The sequence below is a fragment of the Histomonas meleagridis genome (assembly GCF_020186115.1).
Source record: "Histomonas meleagridis strain 2922-C6/04-10x chromosome Unknown contig_94, whole genome shotgun sequence".
NCBI classification, from domain to species: Eukaryota; Parabasalia; order Tritrichomonadida; family Dientamoebidae; genus Histomonas; species Histomonas meleagridis.
The window spans coordinates 5,554-26,316 of NW_027150926.1; the positions used below are offsets into that span (position 1 = coordinate 5,554).

General features: G+C 24.0%; 1 protein-coding gene across 1 annotated transcript; it reads right to left on the reverse strand.

The window, feature by feature from the left end:
- Positions 1-343: 343 nt before the first annotated feature.
- On the reverse strand, positions 344-1,003 carry GO595_009687 (sel1 repeat family protein; the record flags this gene model as incomplete). The annotated part of the gene is made up of 1 exon (XM_067923399.1): positions 344-1,003. One exon carries the CDS (start codon positions 1,001-1,003, stop codon positions 344-346), a length of 660 nt encoding a protein of 219 aa, XP_067770146.1.
- Between the last annotated feature and the right edge of the window lie 19,760 nt (positions 1,004-20,763).

The following is a 20,763-nucleotide window of genomic DNA, read 5'->3' on the forward strand; positions in this document are numbered from 1 at the left end:
TAAATTTTTTCTTTATTTTGAAGAAATTGAAGAAGAATTGTTCGAATTATTTTAGGAAGAATTAATATGATTGGTAATATCGATTTGTTATCTTCTTCAATAGTTTTACTAATGTTATTAAATAACATTTCAAGATTAAATGGAATTTTCCCTTCAAGCGTGTGTAATATAATATGGAAGTAACCTGTCGACGTTTTCGATGCTTCAATAATTCCATTTTTCGCTTTTTCTGTTTTGTTAAGTTTCATGTAAATTTGGTATAAATATTCACTGACATCTAATGTAGTCATACTATTAATAATTCGAAACATTTCTAACGATATCTTTAGTCTTTCGGGATAACTTACGATGTTTTCTTTTCGAAAGCTTTTTCCCATTTATATAACATTAAGCCCGAATTATATGCCGCGACAGGAATGCCGCACTCCGATAGTTCTAGCCATAATATTAATGACGTTTCATATCGTCGTTTTTTATAAAATTCTTCCGCAATTTCAGTGTTATCAATCCATGGACCAAATTGGATATTAGTAAATAAATAACTTAATGCTTTTCGATCATTAAATTTCGGTGAGCCAAGAAGTAGCATCTCTGCAACGTAATGATTCGCTTCTAATATACCTTTTCGTGTTAACTTTTTTAACGTTTTATATGCTTTATCTCGCGTTTCTGGATTATTAATTTCACTAATCGCAATGTTAAATGACGCGCCGTCATGCCCTAACTCGGACGCGCGTTCAATGAGTTTGGCGCCTTCGGGATCTCCTTCGGACTTTTTGATGACGCCTAATATGTTCATGGCATTCGGCTCATTCATTTCAACAGCACGTTCATAATATTCTTTCGCTTTGTCAAGATTAACGGGAACACCTTCGCCTAAATGATGAATGCGACCCAAGTGAACAAGCGAGATCGCGTCGTCTTGATGCTTCTCAAAGATTTGGCGCGCAGCTTCTTTGTTGACTTCTTGGCCTAATTTACCATAATAATAAACTTTACCCATGTCAATTTCTGCTTCTTTATCGCCAAGTGATATCTTATATTTTAATAATGAAAATGCGGATGAATCACTTTCTTCATCTTCAATTTCTTCAAATTTTAATTCTTTATTAAGTTTTTTTTTTTTTTTTTGAGTTAATCGACCTGCAAGATTTTCAACAATGATAGAACTACTAATAGGTAATAAAATATTAGATGAATATTTATAGGAATGTGACGCACCATATCCAAACGCATATGAATATGATAAACTTAAACAACTATGCGAATTACCTTTTTGACACCCAATACTATGATAAATACTTGATTTAGCATAATCGCGTGTGACCCCTAATCCATAATGATAAAGAAATCCTAATTTGGAATATGATGCTTCAAAACCAGTTCGAATCGATTCTTTAAAATATTTCTTGGCTTTCTTAAAATCTTGATGATATAAGATGTTACGAATAAAACAATTGAAGAATGTACTCTAATTCCAACACCAACATTTACACCAAATGAAACAAATTCATTTACATATACAAATTCTTTTACCAATTCAAGTTCAAGTTCAGCATCATATTCATATTCATTTTCAGGTTCACATTCGAATACACCTACTAAACCAAATACATTTTCATCATATTCCACATTTACAGAAACATATTCTTCTGATGTAACTTTAACACATTCATATTCAGTGACATATATTTTATCAATGACACAAACATTAAGTATTTATAGTTCATTTTTCAATTCAATGATTCTCACCAATACCAATTCAATATCAACATATATTTCAACATCAGTTATATATTATGATTATACAGTTAGTCTTTATTCTGATTATTTCATGTCTTATTCAGATTTTAATATTGCTAAAAATAGTGAAAATAAAAATGATAATAAAACAAACATTTATATTGGTGTTGGAGTTGCAGTAGGAGTCGTTGTTTTTGCTGCATTAATTATCGTATTAATCATTTATATTCGAAACAAAAGAAATCAAATTAATGAATCATCAAATGATGACAATTAATTAATTCTCTCAAAAGAATTTAATTAAGATAATTTTGTTGTTCACCCATGATCAAAATTTTATTGAATAAAACATCAAAATAATCCTTAATATTTACATTTTTTTTAAATATTTTAATTTTTTATTAAATGACTTATTTTTCTGCAATACCTTGAATGAACTTATTGATATTTACACTGAAGTCATTTGAATTCAAAGTATTAACTAACTTTCAATGATATAATTTTCTTATGTATTCAATGTCACACTATAAAAACCAATCAACTCAATCCAATGAATGAATGTATGAAAACAATCGGATCTTATATGTTTCAACATTATAATAATCAATTTTTTTTCAAATTTCATATACAATTTCTTCGATATCATCAAATCCATTTGTTGATTGTGACAATCTTCAAATTATAAATATTTCCAAAGAAAATCCATGTTACACAGAACGTGATGGAGTTTTATATGATAAGAGTATTACAAAACTCATAAGTTATCCATATGGAAATTCATCTAAAGAGTTTAAAGTTCCAGATTCAGTTATATCAATTAAAGAAAGTGCGTTTGAATTGTGTATAAAGTTATTATCAATTTCATTAGGAAGAAGTGTAAAAATTATAAAAAATAATGCATTTTCTGAATGTTTATTTACAAGCATAACAATTCCTAACTCTGTTGTAGAAATTCTATTAAGTTCTTTTTCCATATGTGAAAAGTTAGAAACAACTATCATTGGAGAAAATGTGGGAAAGAAACAATTGAAGGATGTAAACCAATACCAACACAAACTTTACACCAACAAAAACAAATACTTTTACTAAGTCAAGTACAGGTTCACATTCAAATACACTTACTGAATTAAATTCATTTTCATCATATTCCACATTTACAGAAACACACCCATCTTATGTAACTTTAACACATTCATATTCAGTGACATATATTTTATCATTGACACAAACATTAAGTATTTATAGTTCATTTTTCAATTCAATGATTCTTACGAATATCAATTCAATATCTACATATATTTCAACATCAGTTATATCTTATGATTTTACACTTAGTGCTTATTCTGATTACTTCATGTCTTATTCAGATTTTAATATGGGTAAAAATAGTGAAAATAAAAATGATAATAAAACAAACATTTATATTGGTGTTGGAGTTGCAATTGGAATCGTTATTGTTGCTTCATTAATTATTGCATTTTTAATTTACATTCGAAAGAAAAGAAATCAAATTAATGAAGGATCATTTAATGATAATGATAAAATGATTATTATTAAAGATGATAATAGCAATGATGATAACAAAGAACAAAATTTTGGTGTTCGTGCATAAAAATACCCTTTTCATTGAATAAAACAACAAAATTATTCTTAATGTTTTTCATTATAATTTTTTTTTGATAATTTATTGATAGTTTTAAACCAAGTTTTATTTTTGATTTGAAGTTTGACAAATTCGGTATGATATATCAAGGAAACTTATTTGATCTTATTTATTAATCATTCTTTTACGTAAATCTTGGAGCACCACAGTAAACCGATAGAGCTTTTTGAGTCTGTGACTCTCAAAATCATTTGAGAATTTGGAAATCATTTATCCATTTAATACAACCTACTTATTCATTTGATGTTTATCTTAACATTCAATACAGTTAATTTCTTTAAATGATTTCAATTTATTAATTAAGTGCAATATTTTGTTCGCTAACGCTCACTTACTCATTTGTTACAGCCTTTAGTTGTTTGATGTTTGTCTCTTCATTTAATACAACTCATTTCTTTAAATTATCCGAAATTTTATTTTTGAATCAATTCGAAATTTTATTGAGATTATAATGGAATGCTCCACAACCAAATGCGCCTAAAATGATATGGTCAACGTTATTCTAAATACAACATTGAAGAATTGTTTGAATACGTGAATCTCTCTATTAAGTTGATCAATATCGATACCTTTTCGAACGCTAAGATAATCAACAGCAGATGTAATAAGTGTTGCAAAAATTGGTTTGTCCAAAAGTGTAAAATCTAATAATTTTTCCTTCAAATTGTACATTTGGACTGAAAATTAAGTAACTGGATGCTTCGCCTTTGGCATTATGTATGCTGTATTCATAAAATTCAATCTTTTGTATTAAGTAATAATTAATTTTATGAAAGTTGTCCTGGTATATAATCTTCTTGTGAACTTACTTTTCTTGTTATGGCTGGTACATTCATTGTAACAGGTGCATTGAATACTATTTGGAAGATTTCTCTGGTGACTGAATCAGACGAAAACTTTATTGAATCGATGGTTGCTTGTAACGTTTAGATAACCTATTCAATTTTCGCTTTTTGAATGCGCCGATCATAGCTAAAGCGACCTGGTATTTTGTTTCACTAAATTTTTACTTGTCCTGGACTTTGCAAAACAAAAATGAACAATTCAGTTTATTCAATAAAAAATATTTTTCTTAAATAAAGAAAATGTTGCTCAAGTAGTTCTTTCAGTGTTTGATATATTTGATAATAATTGTCAGTATTCATTAGTAAAATAATTTATTCACTATTTGTAAAAGGAATGAATAATTCAAAAGTCTATATGAATATCATTAAAGAAATAAAAAAAAAATTGAAGATAACAAACAGATACAAAGTAAAATACATAAAGTTTTCTTGAAAAATGATTTTGAAAATATGTTATCAAGAATCAAATTATTTTCTTGAGAGAATGATTCAAGAAAATTTATGTGAATCGAACATAATTGAACAGGTGAGAGAAGAATCATATTTTATACCTTACATGTCCAAAAATTCCAGAAGAGAATGACTATTTGAAACCAAAAATGGGAAACATTAAAGAACTTTCAAAGAATGATTGGGAAATTAACAAGAAATTAATCAAAGAAAGTGTTAATCCAAATGAAATTGCAAAAATAATTCGAAATGATGAAATAGAAAAACTTCAAGAAATATCATCACAACCAAATTTTGATTTTAATCAAACAATTGAACCATCACTTTATGAAAGATGTTCATTTATTAATAAAAAAAAAATGTTTCATTAATTGATTATGCAGCATTTTTTTCTTCTATTAAATGTTTTAAATATTTACGTATGAATAATGCAAATGTAAATAACACATGTAAACATGCAATTGCAGGTGGAAATGAAGAAATCATTCATCATTTGAGGATGCATATGAAATAGCAATTGAGTTCCATCGAAATGATATCTTCAAATACATACATGAAAATAAAATATGTCATATTAAAAAATTAGAAAAATTAAAAATTTTAAAAAAATGAAAAAATTCCAAAGATCTGGCTAGCAGATGCTCATTTGGGAAAGTATCTAATAACAACCCGCTCACCTCATGTTTTTGGTCTTTTCTTTTATCAATTATAATTTTTACACGCATATTTTTATAGTTTTTTTAATATTAACACATTAACAAATTTTTTCAATCCCAATATTTTTCTATTATACTCATATCTTTTTTATAATTTTATATCTATATCTTAATAAGTTTATTTTAAAAATTTTGATTTATAAGTATTAAACTCTTGCTCTCCATTTGAGTTGAATCGGCGCTTTATAAACTTGTTCCGAACCTAGTGAGGTTCGAGCCTCTGACGAGACTTGTTCATTTCCAATCATTTGTACATTTGCCCCAATTGTAACTGATAATAATTGGTTACAATCATAAAGCACTCTGTATCCAATTGTATCAACTGAATTTGGAATTGTAATGTTATTGAGATTTGTACTTGAGAATGCACTTTCTCCGATTGTTTTTATATTTACACCAAAGTTAACAACTGACAAATCAGAACAAAAGTAAAATGCTTTATTTCCAATTTTTGTAACTTCATTTCCGATGTTAACTTGAGTTATAGTTTTGCAATTACTGAATGCTTCATTTGGAATTTCATCAACACCATTAATAATAACATAAAAAGCATTATTTTTATTTGAATCTTCAAAATCATTGGAATCATTGATGATCAATGTAGAATTTTCATCAATAAATTTTTGAAAAGCATTCATAAAAAATAATGCAAAAACAAATGGAACTTTTAACCTTTCATTTAATAAAAGATTTTGAATTGAAAATGATATTTTAGACTTATTTAAGTATAAGCTAAATATAAACACAAGAAAAATAAATGAAATTATAATTGGAAATTTGGAAACTGCGGAAAAAATTCTTAAAAATATTTCATTTTTAAAGCACCTGTAAATAAGATAAATGTGATGATTTAAATTAAAACTTATCGAAGTGGTCGCAAAGATTGAGTTTAAATTTTTGTTGAAGGTAATTGTGTTTTATCAGAATATGAATCATTTTCTTTTGCATTAGCTATTATACCTTTTGTGTGTGGCTCAAATTGTAAAAATAAGAAAGAAAATTCTGATTTAACACCATCATTAGATGTAATCAATAACCAAAATTTTTAATCACTGCTTGATTGGAGATATCAAAAGAAAAGATTATTTGCACTGCAAGCAAAGCCAAAACAAGGGAATATTTCTTCATCATGGTGAACCTCTTAAAATAACAAAAAGTCAATACCATGAAAAAAACCGATTTCATTTCAATACCCCAAGAGTGGAAGAGCAAACAGGCTAAATCTAGAGTTAGAATCTATATTCTAAAATTTATTCAGTTTTGGGTTTCAACGAAGTTTAAATACTCTTTGATAACATACAGCCATTATTTTATATAGATTCAAAAAATTAAATCAATTGAATGCATCAATATTATTTTCTGTCGCTGCCTTCATCAATGTTTTGTGAAGTATCGCATTTTGGCTCTGGGAGACCCATTTCAAATCGATAATATTGTTTTTCAATTTCCTCGAAATGTTTTTTTGTTCTGTTAAGATTCGAAAATGTTTGATTTGCTGGTAACTTTGTTTTATTCATTTTTTTGTACGTTATTTCTATATTTCTAAATACTCATAGAAAAAATTGAGCAAAGTCATTTGACATCTATCGTTCATCGACCAAAAATGGGCAAATTGATTGTGATCATTACAAACTCAGCGATTAAAAATCTTCAAGAAATATTAAATGTTCTTAGCAAGGATGAATGTGTTCAAATGCACCCAATATGGCAAAAGGTATCAGTAGAAAACTTTATTGCAATAAAAGATGAAGAAAATAATATAATAAATTTAAAATTAATTAGAACTCGATATCCTAACAATTTCTCAAATTTAATATCAACTCTTGGCGATTCTTTTTCGAAAGCAATTCAATTATCAGATACAAACACTGAAATATATTCATTATTTACACCATTTTGCAAATTTTTACAAACTTTGCTAGCATCTTCAGGAGGGTACAGTGATTCCAGCCCATGGTTTAAAAAATCTACAAAAAAATTCAAATCAAATCAACCAATTTTTACACTTTTGAAAAATCTTTTTTATTAAAAGCTTTATTAAATTTCCACTTAGATTCGATTGATTTAATTTCAAAGAATCCATTAGATAATATACAATTTATGAATACACCTCTTTATGCATGTCATTCAGCATCCTTTAATCAAAAAGAAACAACTGAAGATCCTTCTCCTTTCATGTTAGCTTTTGATCAGCTTAATGGGAAAGAATATTTATTTGTTTTATTTAATTTTATCCCACATATTTTCAACAACAAAAAGTTAACGACACAACAAATATCCATTGTTAAGTCCCATCTTACTTTGGTCACACCAATCATATTTTCATGTCCCAATTGGCATTCTGCAGTTGAGTCACTTGAGCCGTCACTTTTGCACTCACTTTTTCTGAGTATTTCAACTCACAATTCATCCGTTATCACATGTGACCAACAAATCCTTACATTATTTAATATTATTATCTCCAATTTCCCCAACAATTTCCGATTATTTCGAAAGTCAAAATTCCAATATTCAATTTATCATCTCATTATTATTTTATTTTCAAAATCAACTCGAAAAAGGAACAATTTCATTTTTACATACCATTATATTATCCTCGTTAAGTATTCTTACGACTAAAATGTCGACATTATTATTTCTTAATGAGAAAACTAAAATCATTTTCCCTATTAAAACGCGAATTTTATCTAACACTGTTGGAGATTTAATTATCGAGATATAAACGAATGTTGTTGACATTGATTTAGAAATGTTATCACCAGTATTACCATTAATTAATACTGTCATAGCTAATATTAGTTCCACTACTGTAAACATTAGCAAGTTTTCTGCTGTTCGACTTTATGACTTTTTACGTTTTTATTTCTCGTCGAAAATCTCTGAACGAACTGAATTTAATTCATCGATCGAAAAGCTTTTAATATCAATTTTTAATCTTACGCGAATCCAAACATTTTCTAATCATAACTTATTACTTAAAGGATTCGAAGAACTTATTCTCCTTGAAGAAATCTCGAATTCTAATGTCGAAACATGGCGCGAAATCGTAAAGAAACCTCTTAAGATAATAAATGCTGCTGAAATGCCATTGACGCAAACGACAGAAGCAAAAGAGAAATCACTTGAACTACATAATGTGATTTCGCTGATTTTAGCAGAGTATTCACAAATTCGATTTTTGAAGCAAGTCGAAATAATAACAATAAAAAGAAACCCAACAATTATATACGATTGGTTCCGCGTTATGTTTTGGGAATTAATTCGGCGATACAGTGAAATATAATTTGCTATTTTCTTCGTTTTATCGGTAATGTTTGGAATAAATTAGCCAAACCTGTTGTAAATACTGTTAGAAAAATACCTGGAATTGAAAATTAACCTGGTCATGCAGGTGCTATTGCAAAAGGAATTAAAATAGCAGATAAATTCTTACCTGTTATAGATGGTGTAGCAAATGCGCTAGTTGGACAAAAGAAATAAATATGTTTTATTAATTTAATTTTGGTTAAGATATAAATATCATAAAGTATGGACCAATGGGACCCAGATGTTCGAAGAACATCTGGGTCCCATTGGTCCATACTTTATGATATTTATATCTGACACTTCGTTTTTATTAATGTCTGATAATACGAAAGTTATCAACACTTGTTATGAGGTTGAACCTAGCAAAAAACCGCATTTAACTTTTAGTGATGCGATTTATTATGAAAAACCACCAAATTATCAAATTGAAAAACAAAATAGCAAATATGTTCATCACCTTCTAGTTTCTTATGGAGTCAAAATAAATAAAAAAAAATTGAAATCATTTTTATTTTAGGCACTCTTGGAAATGGTCTTGCTTTAAATCAAAAGCAGATTGTTGAGTTTTATGATGTCTATTAACGATTACATTATCTAATGATGTACGAATAATTTCATCATTACATGACTCATAGATATTTGATTCATACCATCGTCCAAATTTACATTCCAATTGACTCTAAACTATTCCTATATAATGAACATTTTGATTTAGAGGTGGTTTCTTATTTTCAGTAATTGGGATTGAAATCCCAATTGGATTATCAAAGAATTCTATTATTTCTTAGTGAACAAAATAAAAATCAGAGAAATTATCATGTTTTATTATCATTCCAATTGGATGGATAATAAAATTGTTGTAATTTCCCGTTTTATTATGTTTAGGATCGAAGAATATTGCAACAACAATAGCATCTGAATTTTTATTTTTGATATTGTCAGCAATTTGAGCAATGGAATAAATATGACCATTCATGATGAAAATGAAGTGAACATTTATGATATCTATTTACTATTTAAAATTTGGCGCAAATTAAATAATCAAATAATTAAATGCGCCGAGATATAGTTTGCAACTAAATCAGATAAATGTCCGGCCAAACATAACCGGGGACAATTCGTGCTGGTTATACGAGGTTTTTGATAGGTTTATGTGAAAAGTGGTCTAAATAGTGCTATCGTTTCAATCAAAAAGTATCGCGTCTTTTAAATCTCGAGTAGGTAACCAAATTATTGAGTAAATTGAATAATTATACAAAAATCATCATGATTTTTGTAGCGAGAGGAGCGAGCTGATGGTGGGGTCGGGAAGTCTAATTTTATACTTAAAACATACACACTTTTGGACGGTTATCGACTCAATTTTTGATTTTTTGTACTGTTGTATAATTAAACAAGATAATGTAAGGTATAATATATTATATATAATATATAATATATAATATATAATATATAATATATAATATATAATATATAATATATAATATATAATATATAATATATAATATATAATATATAATATATAATATATAATATATAATATATAATATATAATATATAATATATAATATATAATATATAATATATATATATATAATATATAATATATAATATATAATATATAATATATAATATATAATATATAATATATAATATATAATATATAATATATAATATATAATATATAATATATAATATATAATATATAATATATAATATATAATATATAATATATAATATATAATATATAATATATAATATATAATATATAATATATAATATATAATATATAATATATAATATATAATATATAATATATAATATATAATATATAATATATAATATATAATATATAATATATAATATATAATATATAATATATAATATATAATATTTAATATATAATATATATATATATATATAATATATAATATATAATATATAATATATAATATATAATATATAATATATATATATATAATATATAATATATAATATATAATATATAATATATAATATATAATATATAATATATAATATATAATATATAATATATAATACATAAAATATAATATATAATATATAATATATAATATATAATATATAATATATATATATATATATATATAATATATAATATATAATATATAATATATAATATATAATAATATAATATATAATATATAATATATAATATATAATATATAATATATAATATATATAATATATAATATATAATATATATATATATAATATATAATATATAATATATAATATATAATATATAATATATAATATATAATATATAATATATAATATATAATATATAATATATATAATATATAATATATAATATATAATATATAATATATAATATATAATATAAAATATATAATATATAATATATAATATATAATATATAATATATAATATATAATATATAATATATAATATATAATATATAATATATAATATATAATATATAATATATAATATATAATATATAATATATAATATATAATATATAATATATAATATATAATATATAATATATAATATATAATATATAATATATAATATATAATATATAATATATAATATATAATATATAATATATAATATATAATATATAATATATAATATATAATATATATTATATTTTATATATTATATATTATATATTATATTTTATATATAATATATAATATATAATATATAATATATAATATATAATATATAATATATAATATATAATATATAATATATAATATATAATATATAATATATAATATATAATATATAATATATAATATATAATATATAATATATAATATATAATATATAATATATAATATATAATATATAATATATAATATATAATATATAATATATAATATATAATATATAATATATAATATATAATATATAATATATAATATATAATATATAATATATAATATATAATATATAATATATAATATATAATATATAATATATAATATATAATATATAATATATAATATATAATATATAATATATAATATATAATATATAATATATAATATATAATATATAATATATAATATATAATATATAATATATAATATATAATATATAATATATAATATATAATATATAATATATAATATATAATATATAATATATAATATATAATATATAATATATAATATATAATATATAATATATAATATATAATATATAATATATAATATATAATATATAATATATAATATATAATGTATGGGAGTGTGGAATGAATAGAATAATTAATGATGAATAAATGCATAAATTAGCATATAATGTTTTAATAATCATCAACTAAATTTTGGATGCAATCTAATTGAGATTTAAAAATTTAATTTAATAAAATTAATAAAACTCTGATATAGTCAATAATTATTGATATTTATTCATATAATAGTAATAAAATTATCAGTTCATCATTTTTAATTGAAAATATTTTTATTTTGAACAGAAAATCACTTTTGAGTTAAATATCGTACGTCAATTTTTTTTGAATGTGTCGATTTTATTTACGGTTTTTCCACGTGAGGATTGAATACTCTATCAATAATTCAATACAACTCAATTTTTTCGGAAAATATCATCATTTTTTCCCATGAATACAAGATATTTTAATCCAAAAAAACATTATAGATATATATTCTTGAATGTGTAGATTCGATTAATGCTATTGGAATTTTGAAATAATAATATTTTTTTAAATTGATCTTGTCTCATTTTAGAATTAATTTTTTGAAGATTTAACATTAAATTATTTTATTACTTTATATAAGCTATATTATATATTAATTTTATCGAAAATCATTATGTTTGATTTTCGAAGTTTAAAAAAAATCAAAAAAATTGGAATATTTTTCGGTTAGATCGGCGTGCATTCATTAAAGTGCGTATTTGAATAGTTTATCACGAAAAGCGCGTATAAAAGTGCGTATGCATTCCACACTCCCGGAATTAAACAAAAATTAGATACTATTGGTATTTCTCGGAGATTTACTCGATCATTATTAAGGAATCCTGACTTTATGAACTTAGAATATAAAAATCATCAGCTTTGTTTTCTCTACAAATATGCATCTGAATTCGATGATGTTACTCTCACTTTTAATCAACTAGCATTCGTCATATTAATATGTGCCTTAAAACGGTATTTAAAAGTATCTCAAACGGCCCACAAGATTCAAAACCTTTAGGTCTACATAGAGCATCAGATGAAGATAAAGAAGAAATAATTGTTCAAGCAATTATTGATACATCTAATGATAGTCATGCAATGACCCGAAAGCAGTTATTATCTCTTATCAAAAAAAAATTTGATTTATCTATAACAAAGGGATGGATAAATCAATTTTATCTTAGAAATAGAGATAAAATTAAAAAATGTAGATCACTTCCTCATAAAGACACAAGAATGACAGTTCCTAGAGAGCATATAAGAGAACACTTTCAAAACATGCATAAACATGTGAATGAAATATTAACAAAATTAGTTTTTAATTTAGATGTAGTAGGAACTTCATCTTGTAGGAATCGAAAACCGAGAAAAGTTTATGTTGATGTCAAAAGTAACTCATATGACACTTCTTACATGTGTTTCAGCAGCAGGTGATGCTCTTACTCCCATGTTAATAACAAAACACTTATATAGTGATGATTTATGGAAATACGGTTTTCGACAAAATGATGATGTAATGATTCGTATGCGAAATCCATCTTACGTTGATGATGAGTTATTTAATAAATATATTCATTAATGATGTATTGATTTTATATATCGAATGTGTAAAAACAGAATATGAAATTGAAAAGTATGAAGCAATTTTATTAATGGATTCTTTTGGTGCGCATTTTAACGTTGATATTTTATAAGTTTTAGGAGAAAATAAAGTAATTGTTTTATGTTTTCCTTCCCATACCACAAATATTTTCCAAGCCCTTGATTTGTCATTATTTGGCGTCGTTAAAAACATCAAAAATACTGTTGAAGATGAAGAAAGCCAAAAAATGGTAGAAAATGCAATTATTGTTATATTAGAGGCATACGAGCAGACCACAACATCATTTAACATTCGTGGGGCTTTCATAAGGGCAGGAATAAGTACTAAAACTGTTGATGGTAAGAGAGTTGTTGGATTTGTTGCCCAAGATCTGGTTTCGAATCCGGGATTTCATGAACTTTTGAATTTTAATATAAAAATCGATGAAGTCAAAAAGATAAAGCAACACAAATTCGGCATCGTAAATTATGAATACCTTCCACCTGGTCGTACTTTAATTAGCAACGAAACTTCAAAATATGAAGATGAAGATGAAATAAATCAACTTTTGTAATAAAAATTCAATTGCACTTTTTTACTATTCTATATGAGATATCATAGTTTAAATAAATATTTATATCTAAAAAAATAATTTAAATTATTTTTATAAATATAAATAATTAAAACCAATAAATAAATGAGATATTCATGTTTGTTTCAAAAATTTCTGACATCTAAATGTAAACGTATGGGACGACTTTAATTCATGGGACACGTTCAAATCCCTAACTGTATTTAATTTAATTAAGTAAAAGAATTATTAATAAATAAGATCAAATAAGTTTCCTTGATATATCATACCGAATTTGTCAAACTTCAAATCAAAAATAAAACTTGGTTTAAAACTATCAATAAATTATAAAAAAAATTATAATGAAAAACATTAAGAATAATTTTGTTGTTTTATTCAATGAAAAGGGTATTTTTATGCACGAACACCAAAATTTTGTTCTTTGTTATCATCATTGCTATTATCATCTTTAATAATCATTTTATCATTATCATTAAATGATCCTTCATTACTTTGATTTCTTTTCTTTCGAATGTAAATTAAAAATGTAATAATTAATGAAGCAACAATAACGATTCCAATTGCAACTCCAACACCAATATAAAGTTTTTGTCTTTATCTATCATTTTTTAATAACATTGTTTTCACTAATATTAAAATCTGAATAAGACATGAAGTAATCAGAATAAGCACTAAGTGTAAAATCATAAGATATAACTGATGTTGAAATATATGTAGATATTGAATTGATATTCGTAAGAATAAATGAATTGATATATGAACTATAAATACTTAATGTTTGTGTCATTGATAAAATATATGTCACTGAATATGAATGTGTTAAAGTTACATCAGAAGAATATGTTTCTGTAAATGTGGAATATGATGAAAATGTATTCGATTTTGTAAGCGTATGTGAATATGACCTTGAACTTGACTTAGTAAAAGTATTTGTTTTAGTTGGTGTAAATGTTCTTGTTGGTATAGGTTTACATCCTTCAATTGTTTTATTCGTAACATTTAATCCACCAAATGTTTTGTTTTGATATGTTTCATATACCATAACAGAATTTGCTATAACTTTTCTAAAGGAATCCATTTCAATTTTTGGAGAAGTTTCACCAAAAAAGTAAATACATTTCAGTACTGTACAATAATCAAATGCATAATTTCCAATATCTTTTACATTTTTACCGATGACTATTGTTTCCAATTTTTTGGAGTAAGAAAAAGCTTGTGATTCAATTTTTATAACAGAGTCAGGAATTACTAATCTTGGAAATACGCATTCAGAGCATGCAAAACTTTCTATAGTATTCACATTTTTTCCAAATTTAATTGATAATAAATAAAGGGAACCCGCAAACGCAAATTCCCCTACAGAAGTTACTGAATCAGGAAGTTTATATTCTTTTGTTGGTTTTCCAGTTGGGTAACTTATAACCTTTGTCAAATTCCTATCAAATAAAACTCCATCAACTTGTAAATAATGTTGATTGTTTTCTGAAATGTTTATCATTTGCAGTTTTTCGCAGGAAGTAAATGGATTGCTTGATATTGAAGAAACTGTACTTGGAATTGTAACAGATTGAAGACTATAACATTTGCGAAACATTAAGTAACCTATTGACTGAACACCTTCTTCAAAAATTACAGTTTCAAGACTAGTGCACCAATAGAATACTTCCCGTCCAACTGTTGTAAGAGGAGCTTTAACAGTAAAGTTTTTTAATACCTCACAATCTTGGAATGCATAGTCAGAAATATTTGTTATACCTTCTCCAACTGAAACTTTTTCTAAAACAGAACAATAAGCAAATGCTTTTTCTCCAATTATTTTAACAGAATTATTAATTTCAACAGTAATCAATAAAGGCCAATTATAAAAAGCTTTATCAGGAATTTTTGTTATTCCACTTGAAATGATAACATGCTTTGTTTTGTTTTTGTATTCGTCTGTAAATTCTTCTGGATTTGTAATTGTTAGTGTTGCTGTAGCGTTATCAAATTTTTGTACTGAATGAGAAATAAAGATGATAAACATCATGAATGTGAATTTCATATTCATCGAGATCATATTGTACAAAGAAGCAATAATAATTGTGACTTAAAAACTATTTCGAAATAAAGATGCCTTTATGTGTTATTTTCAATAGTTTGATTTTTTATGTAAGTCCTTGATTATTTCAAGAAGTTAAAGCAACACAAAATTCGTGTGAAATCAATACTTCACAAAATGATGATCACAATTTCAAATGATTCAAGTCTAGACTTAAGTTTAATTAAGGATAGACAGCATGCTGTCTTCACATACTAATAACTTATATCAAATCAAAATAAAAATTTAATATATAGAAACATTTTATTCATACATTTATTCTTTTTGATTTTCTTGTTTCTTTGCTTCTTTCCACTTTTCAAGATTTGAATTCAATTGTTGAACATTGCATTCAAGTTTCGGCACAGCTTTAGCTACTGCCTGAAACAAAGGCAAACAAACGAAAGTATAAAATCCAATTTGACTTTTTGGCTTATCAAGGTGCGCTCTATCATTTAGGTCAGACGTATATTCCATTCCGCGTGCTTTCTCCAAGTCTCCTTGACGAAAAAATTCTTCGCAAAGAACTTCGCTCCATTTATCAGCCAATTGGAACGGTCGCGCAACATTTGATACGTCGCTACACTTTAAAATTAATTGTAAAAACAGATTTCTACAATGTGAATCATTCATAGTAAATTTACCTTCCGAGAAAATGTTATCGAATTCTTTTAATATATCGAAATGCTTTGCCATATCAGTTGCTAATATTAATGAGATGATTAATGACCACATGTTTTTTTTTTTTTTTTGTGATAATGAATGAAAAAGATTACATTCATCTTTAGAGATAACATTAATCGCTACTGAACAATGATGAGTTTCTAAAACACTTTGGTTCTTAAATAAAATCCCAAGTGGCGTTTCGGCTTTAATATTAAATGCATTATTAAACCCATCATGATCAGCGTCATGACATATAGCAGAAACTATTAATCCGAGAATTTCAAATTTAGTAAGAACTGTATCGAGACCACCTGTAAGTATTTGGAATGTAGTAAATTGTGTGACATCAACTGCATGACGCCAATTATGATAAGGAACTTTACGATATGTATTTCTAGTTTCAAATATAAAACGAAATAATTTTTCATTTGTAATATTAAAGTGATTCATTAAATCGAAAATATCGAAAATCGAAAACAATACTTTAACATGTCCAATTCCATCCCATTCAGGCGCATCGAATTGTACCAATAAAACTTGAGTAAGTTTATCCATTGATATCATAAGTTTACTTGGAATTTTATTGGTTAAAGTTCGGTAGGTATATAATGCGGTCGTGACAGATCTTAAGGGCCCTAGGGGCCCCGCCGGAGTATTTTCTGGTGGGGTCTCCGGGGTGACTTAAAATATACCCAAAACATACACACTTTTGGACGGTTATCGACTCAATTTTTGACTTTTCGTACTGTTGTATAATTACAACAAGAAAAAAATCAAAAATTTTAAAATTAAAAAATTCTCGAAAAAATAAAATTATTTATTTTAAAATAATAATATCAAAAACATAATATATATAAGTAGAAAATATATTTTATGGCATATAATGAAGAAAAAATAATTTTTGATGTAATTAATGCAGATTAAAAAAAGTAAAAAAATTTTATAAAATAAATATCATAATCAAATTCTCCATATGTTAAAACATATGGTGGTATATTATTTTTATTAAAATATTCTATGTATATGATTTTATTTAAAAAAATTTTTCTTTTTCATGATGCCATTTTTGAATGAGTATTCAAATCACTAGGAATTGTGAGAAAATATCACCTATTCAATTTTTTTTGAATACTTCCTATTTTTGTCAGGATAATTCTGATAAAATATAAAATGTCAGATTAACAAAAAATAATACTTGAATTTTGTAAGCAAATATTGATTTAATTTTAATTTTATATTAATAACTTTTATTTATTTAACACACTTTATAATATGAAACGTATAGTATATAATGTAATGTATAACATATAATGTAATGTATTTTAGACATTGTAATGTATTATCATATATAATGTATTGTATAATATATAATGATAATGTATAATATATAATGTAATGTATAACATATAATGTAATGTATGATGTATAATGTAATGTATAATATATAATGTAATGTATAAAATATAATGTAATGTATAATATAAATAGTTAATGTAATATAATGTATAATATATAATGTAATGTATAATATATAATGTAATGTATGATATATAATGTAATGTATAATATATAATGTAATGTATAATATATAATGTAATGTATGATGAACAATGTAATGTATGATATAAACAATTGATATACATCATCCATCATCCATTATCCATCATCCATTATCCATTATCCATTATACATTATCCATCATCCATTATCCATTATACATTATCCATTATCCATTATACATTATACATTATACATTATACATTATACATTATACATTATCCATTATCCATTATCCATTATCCATTATACATTATACATTATACATTATACATTATACATTATACATTATCCATTATCCATTATCCATTATACATTATACATTATACATTATCCATTATCCATTATCCATTATCCATTATCCATTATCCATTATCCATTATCCATTATCCATTATCCATTATCCATTATACATTATCCATCATCCATTATCCATTATCCATTATCCATTATCCATTATCCATTATCCATTATACATTATACATTATCCATTATACATTATACATTATACATTATCCATTATACATTATACATTATACATTATCCATTATCCATTATCCATTATCCATTATCCATTATACATTATCCATTATCCATTATCCATTATCCATTATCCATTATCCATTATCCATTATCCATTATCCATTATCCATTATCCATTATCCATTATCCATTATACATTATACATTATCCATTATCCATTATCCATTATCCATTATCCATTATCCATTATCCATTATCCATTATCCATTATCCATTATCCATTATCCATTATCCATTATCCATTATCCATTATCCATTATCCATTATCCATTATCCATTATCCATTATCCATTATCCATTATCCATTATCCATTATCCATTATCCATTATCCATTATACATTATACATTATACATTATACATTATACATTATACATTATACATTATACATTATACATTATACATTATCCATTATCCATTATACATTATACATTATACATTATACATTATACATTATACATTATCCATCATCCATTATCCATTATCCATTATCCATTATCCATTATCCATTATCCATTATCCATTATACATTATCCATTATCCATTATCCATTATCCATTATCCATTATCCATTATCCATTATCCATTATCCATTATCCATTATCCATTATCCATTATCCATTTATCCATTATCCATTATCCATTATCCATTATCCATTATCCATTATCCATTATCCATTATCCATTATCCATTATCCATTATCCATTATCCATTATCCATTATCCATTATCCATTATACATTATCCATTATACATTATCCATTATACATTATCCATTATCCATTATACATTATCCATTATCCATTATCCATTATACATTATCCATTATACATTATCCATTATACATTATACATTATACATTATACATTATACATTATACATTATACATTATACATTATACATTATACATTATACATTATACATTATACATTATACATTATACATTATACATTATACATTATACATTATCCATTATCCATTATACATTATACATTATACATTATACATTATACATTATACATTATACATTATACATTATACATTATACATTATACATTATACATTATACATTATACATTATACATTATACATTATACATTATACATTATACATTATACATTATACATTATACATTATACATTATACATTATACATTACATTATATATTATACATTATATTACATTAACTATTTATATTATACATTACATTATATTTTATACATTACATTATATATTATACATTACATTATACATCATACATTACATTATATGTTATACATTACATTATATATTATACATTACATTATATATTATACATTACATTATATATTATAATACATTACAATGTCTAAAATACATTACATTATATGTTATACATTACATTATATATTATACGTTTCATTTTATAAAGTGTGTTAAATAAATAAAAGTTATTAATATAAAATTAAAATTAAATCAATATTTGCTTACAAAATTCAAGTATTATTTTTTGTTAATCTGACATTTTATATTTTATCAGAATTATCCTGACAAAAATAGGAAGTATTCAAAAAAAATTGAATAGGTGATATTTTCTCACAATTCCTAGTGATTTGAATACTCATTCAAAAATGGCATCATGAAAAAGAAAAATTTTTTTAAATAAAATCATATACATAGAATATTTTAATAAAAATAATATACCACCATATGTTTTAACATATGGAGAATTTGATTATGATATTTATTTTATAAAATTTTTTTACTTTTTTTAATCTGCATTAATTACATCAAAAATTATTTTTTCTTCATTATATGCCATAAAATA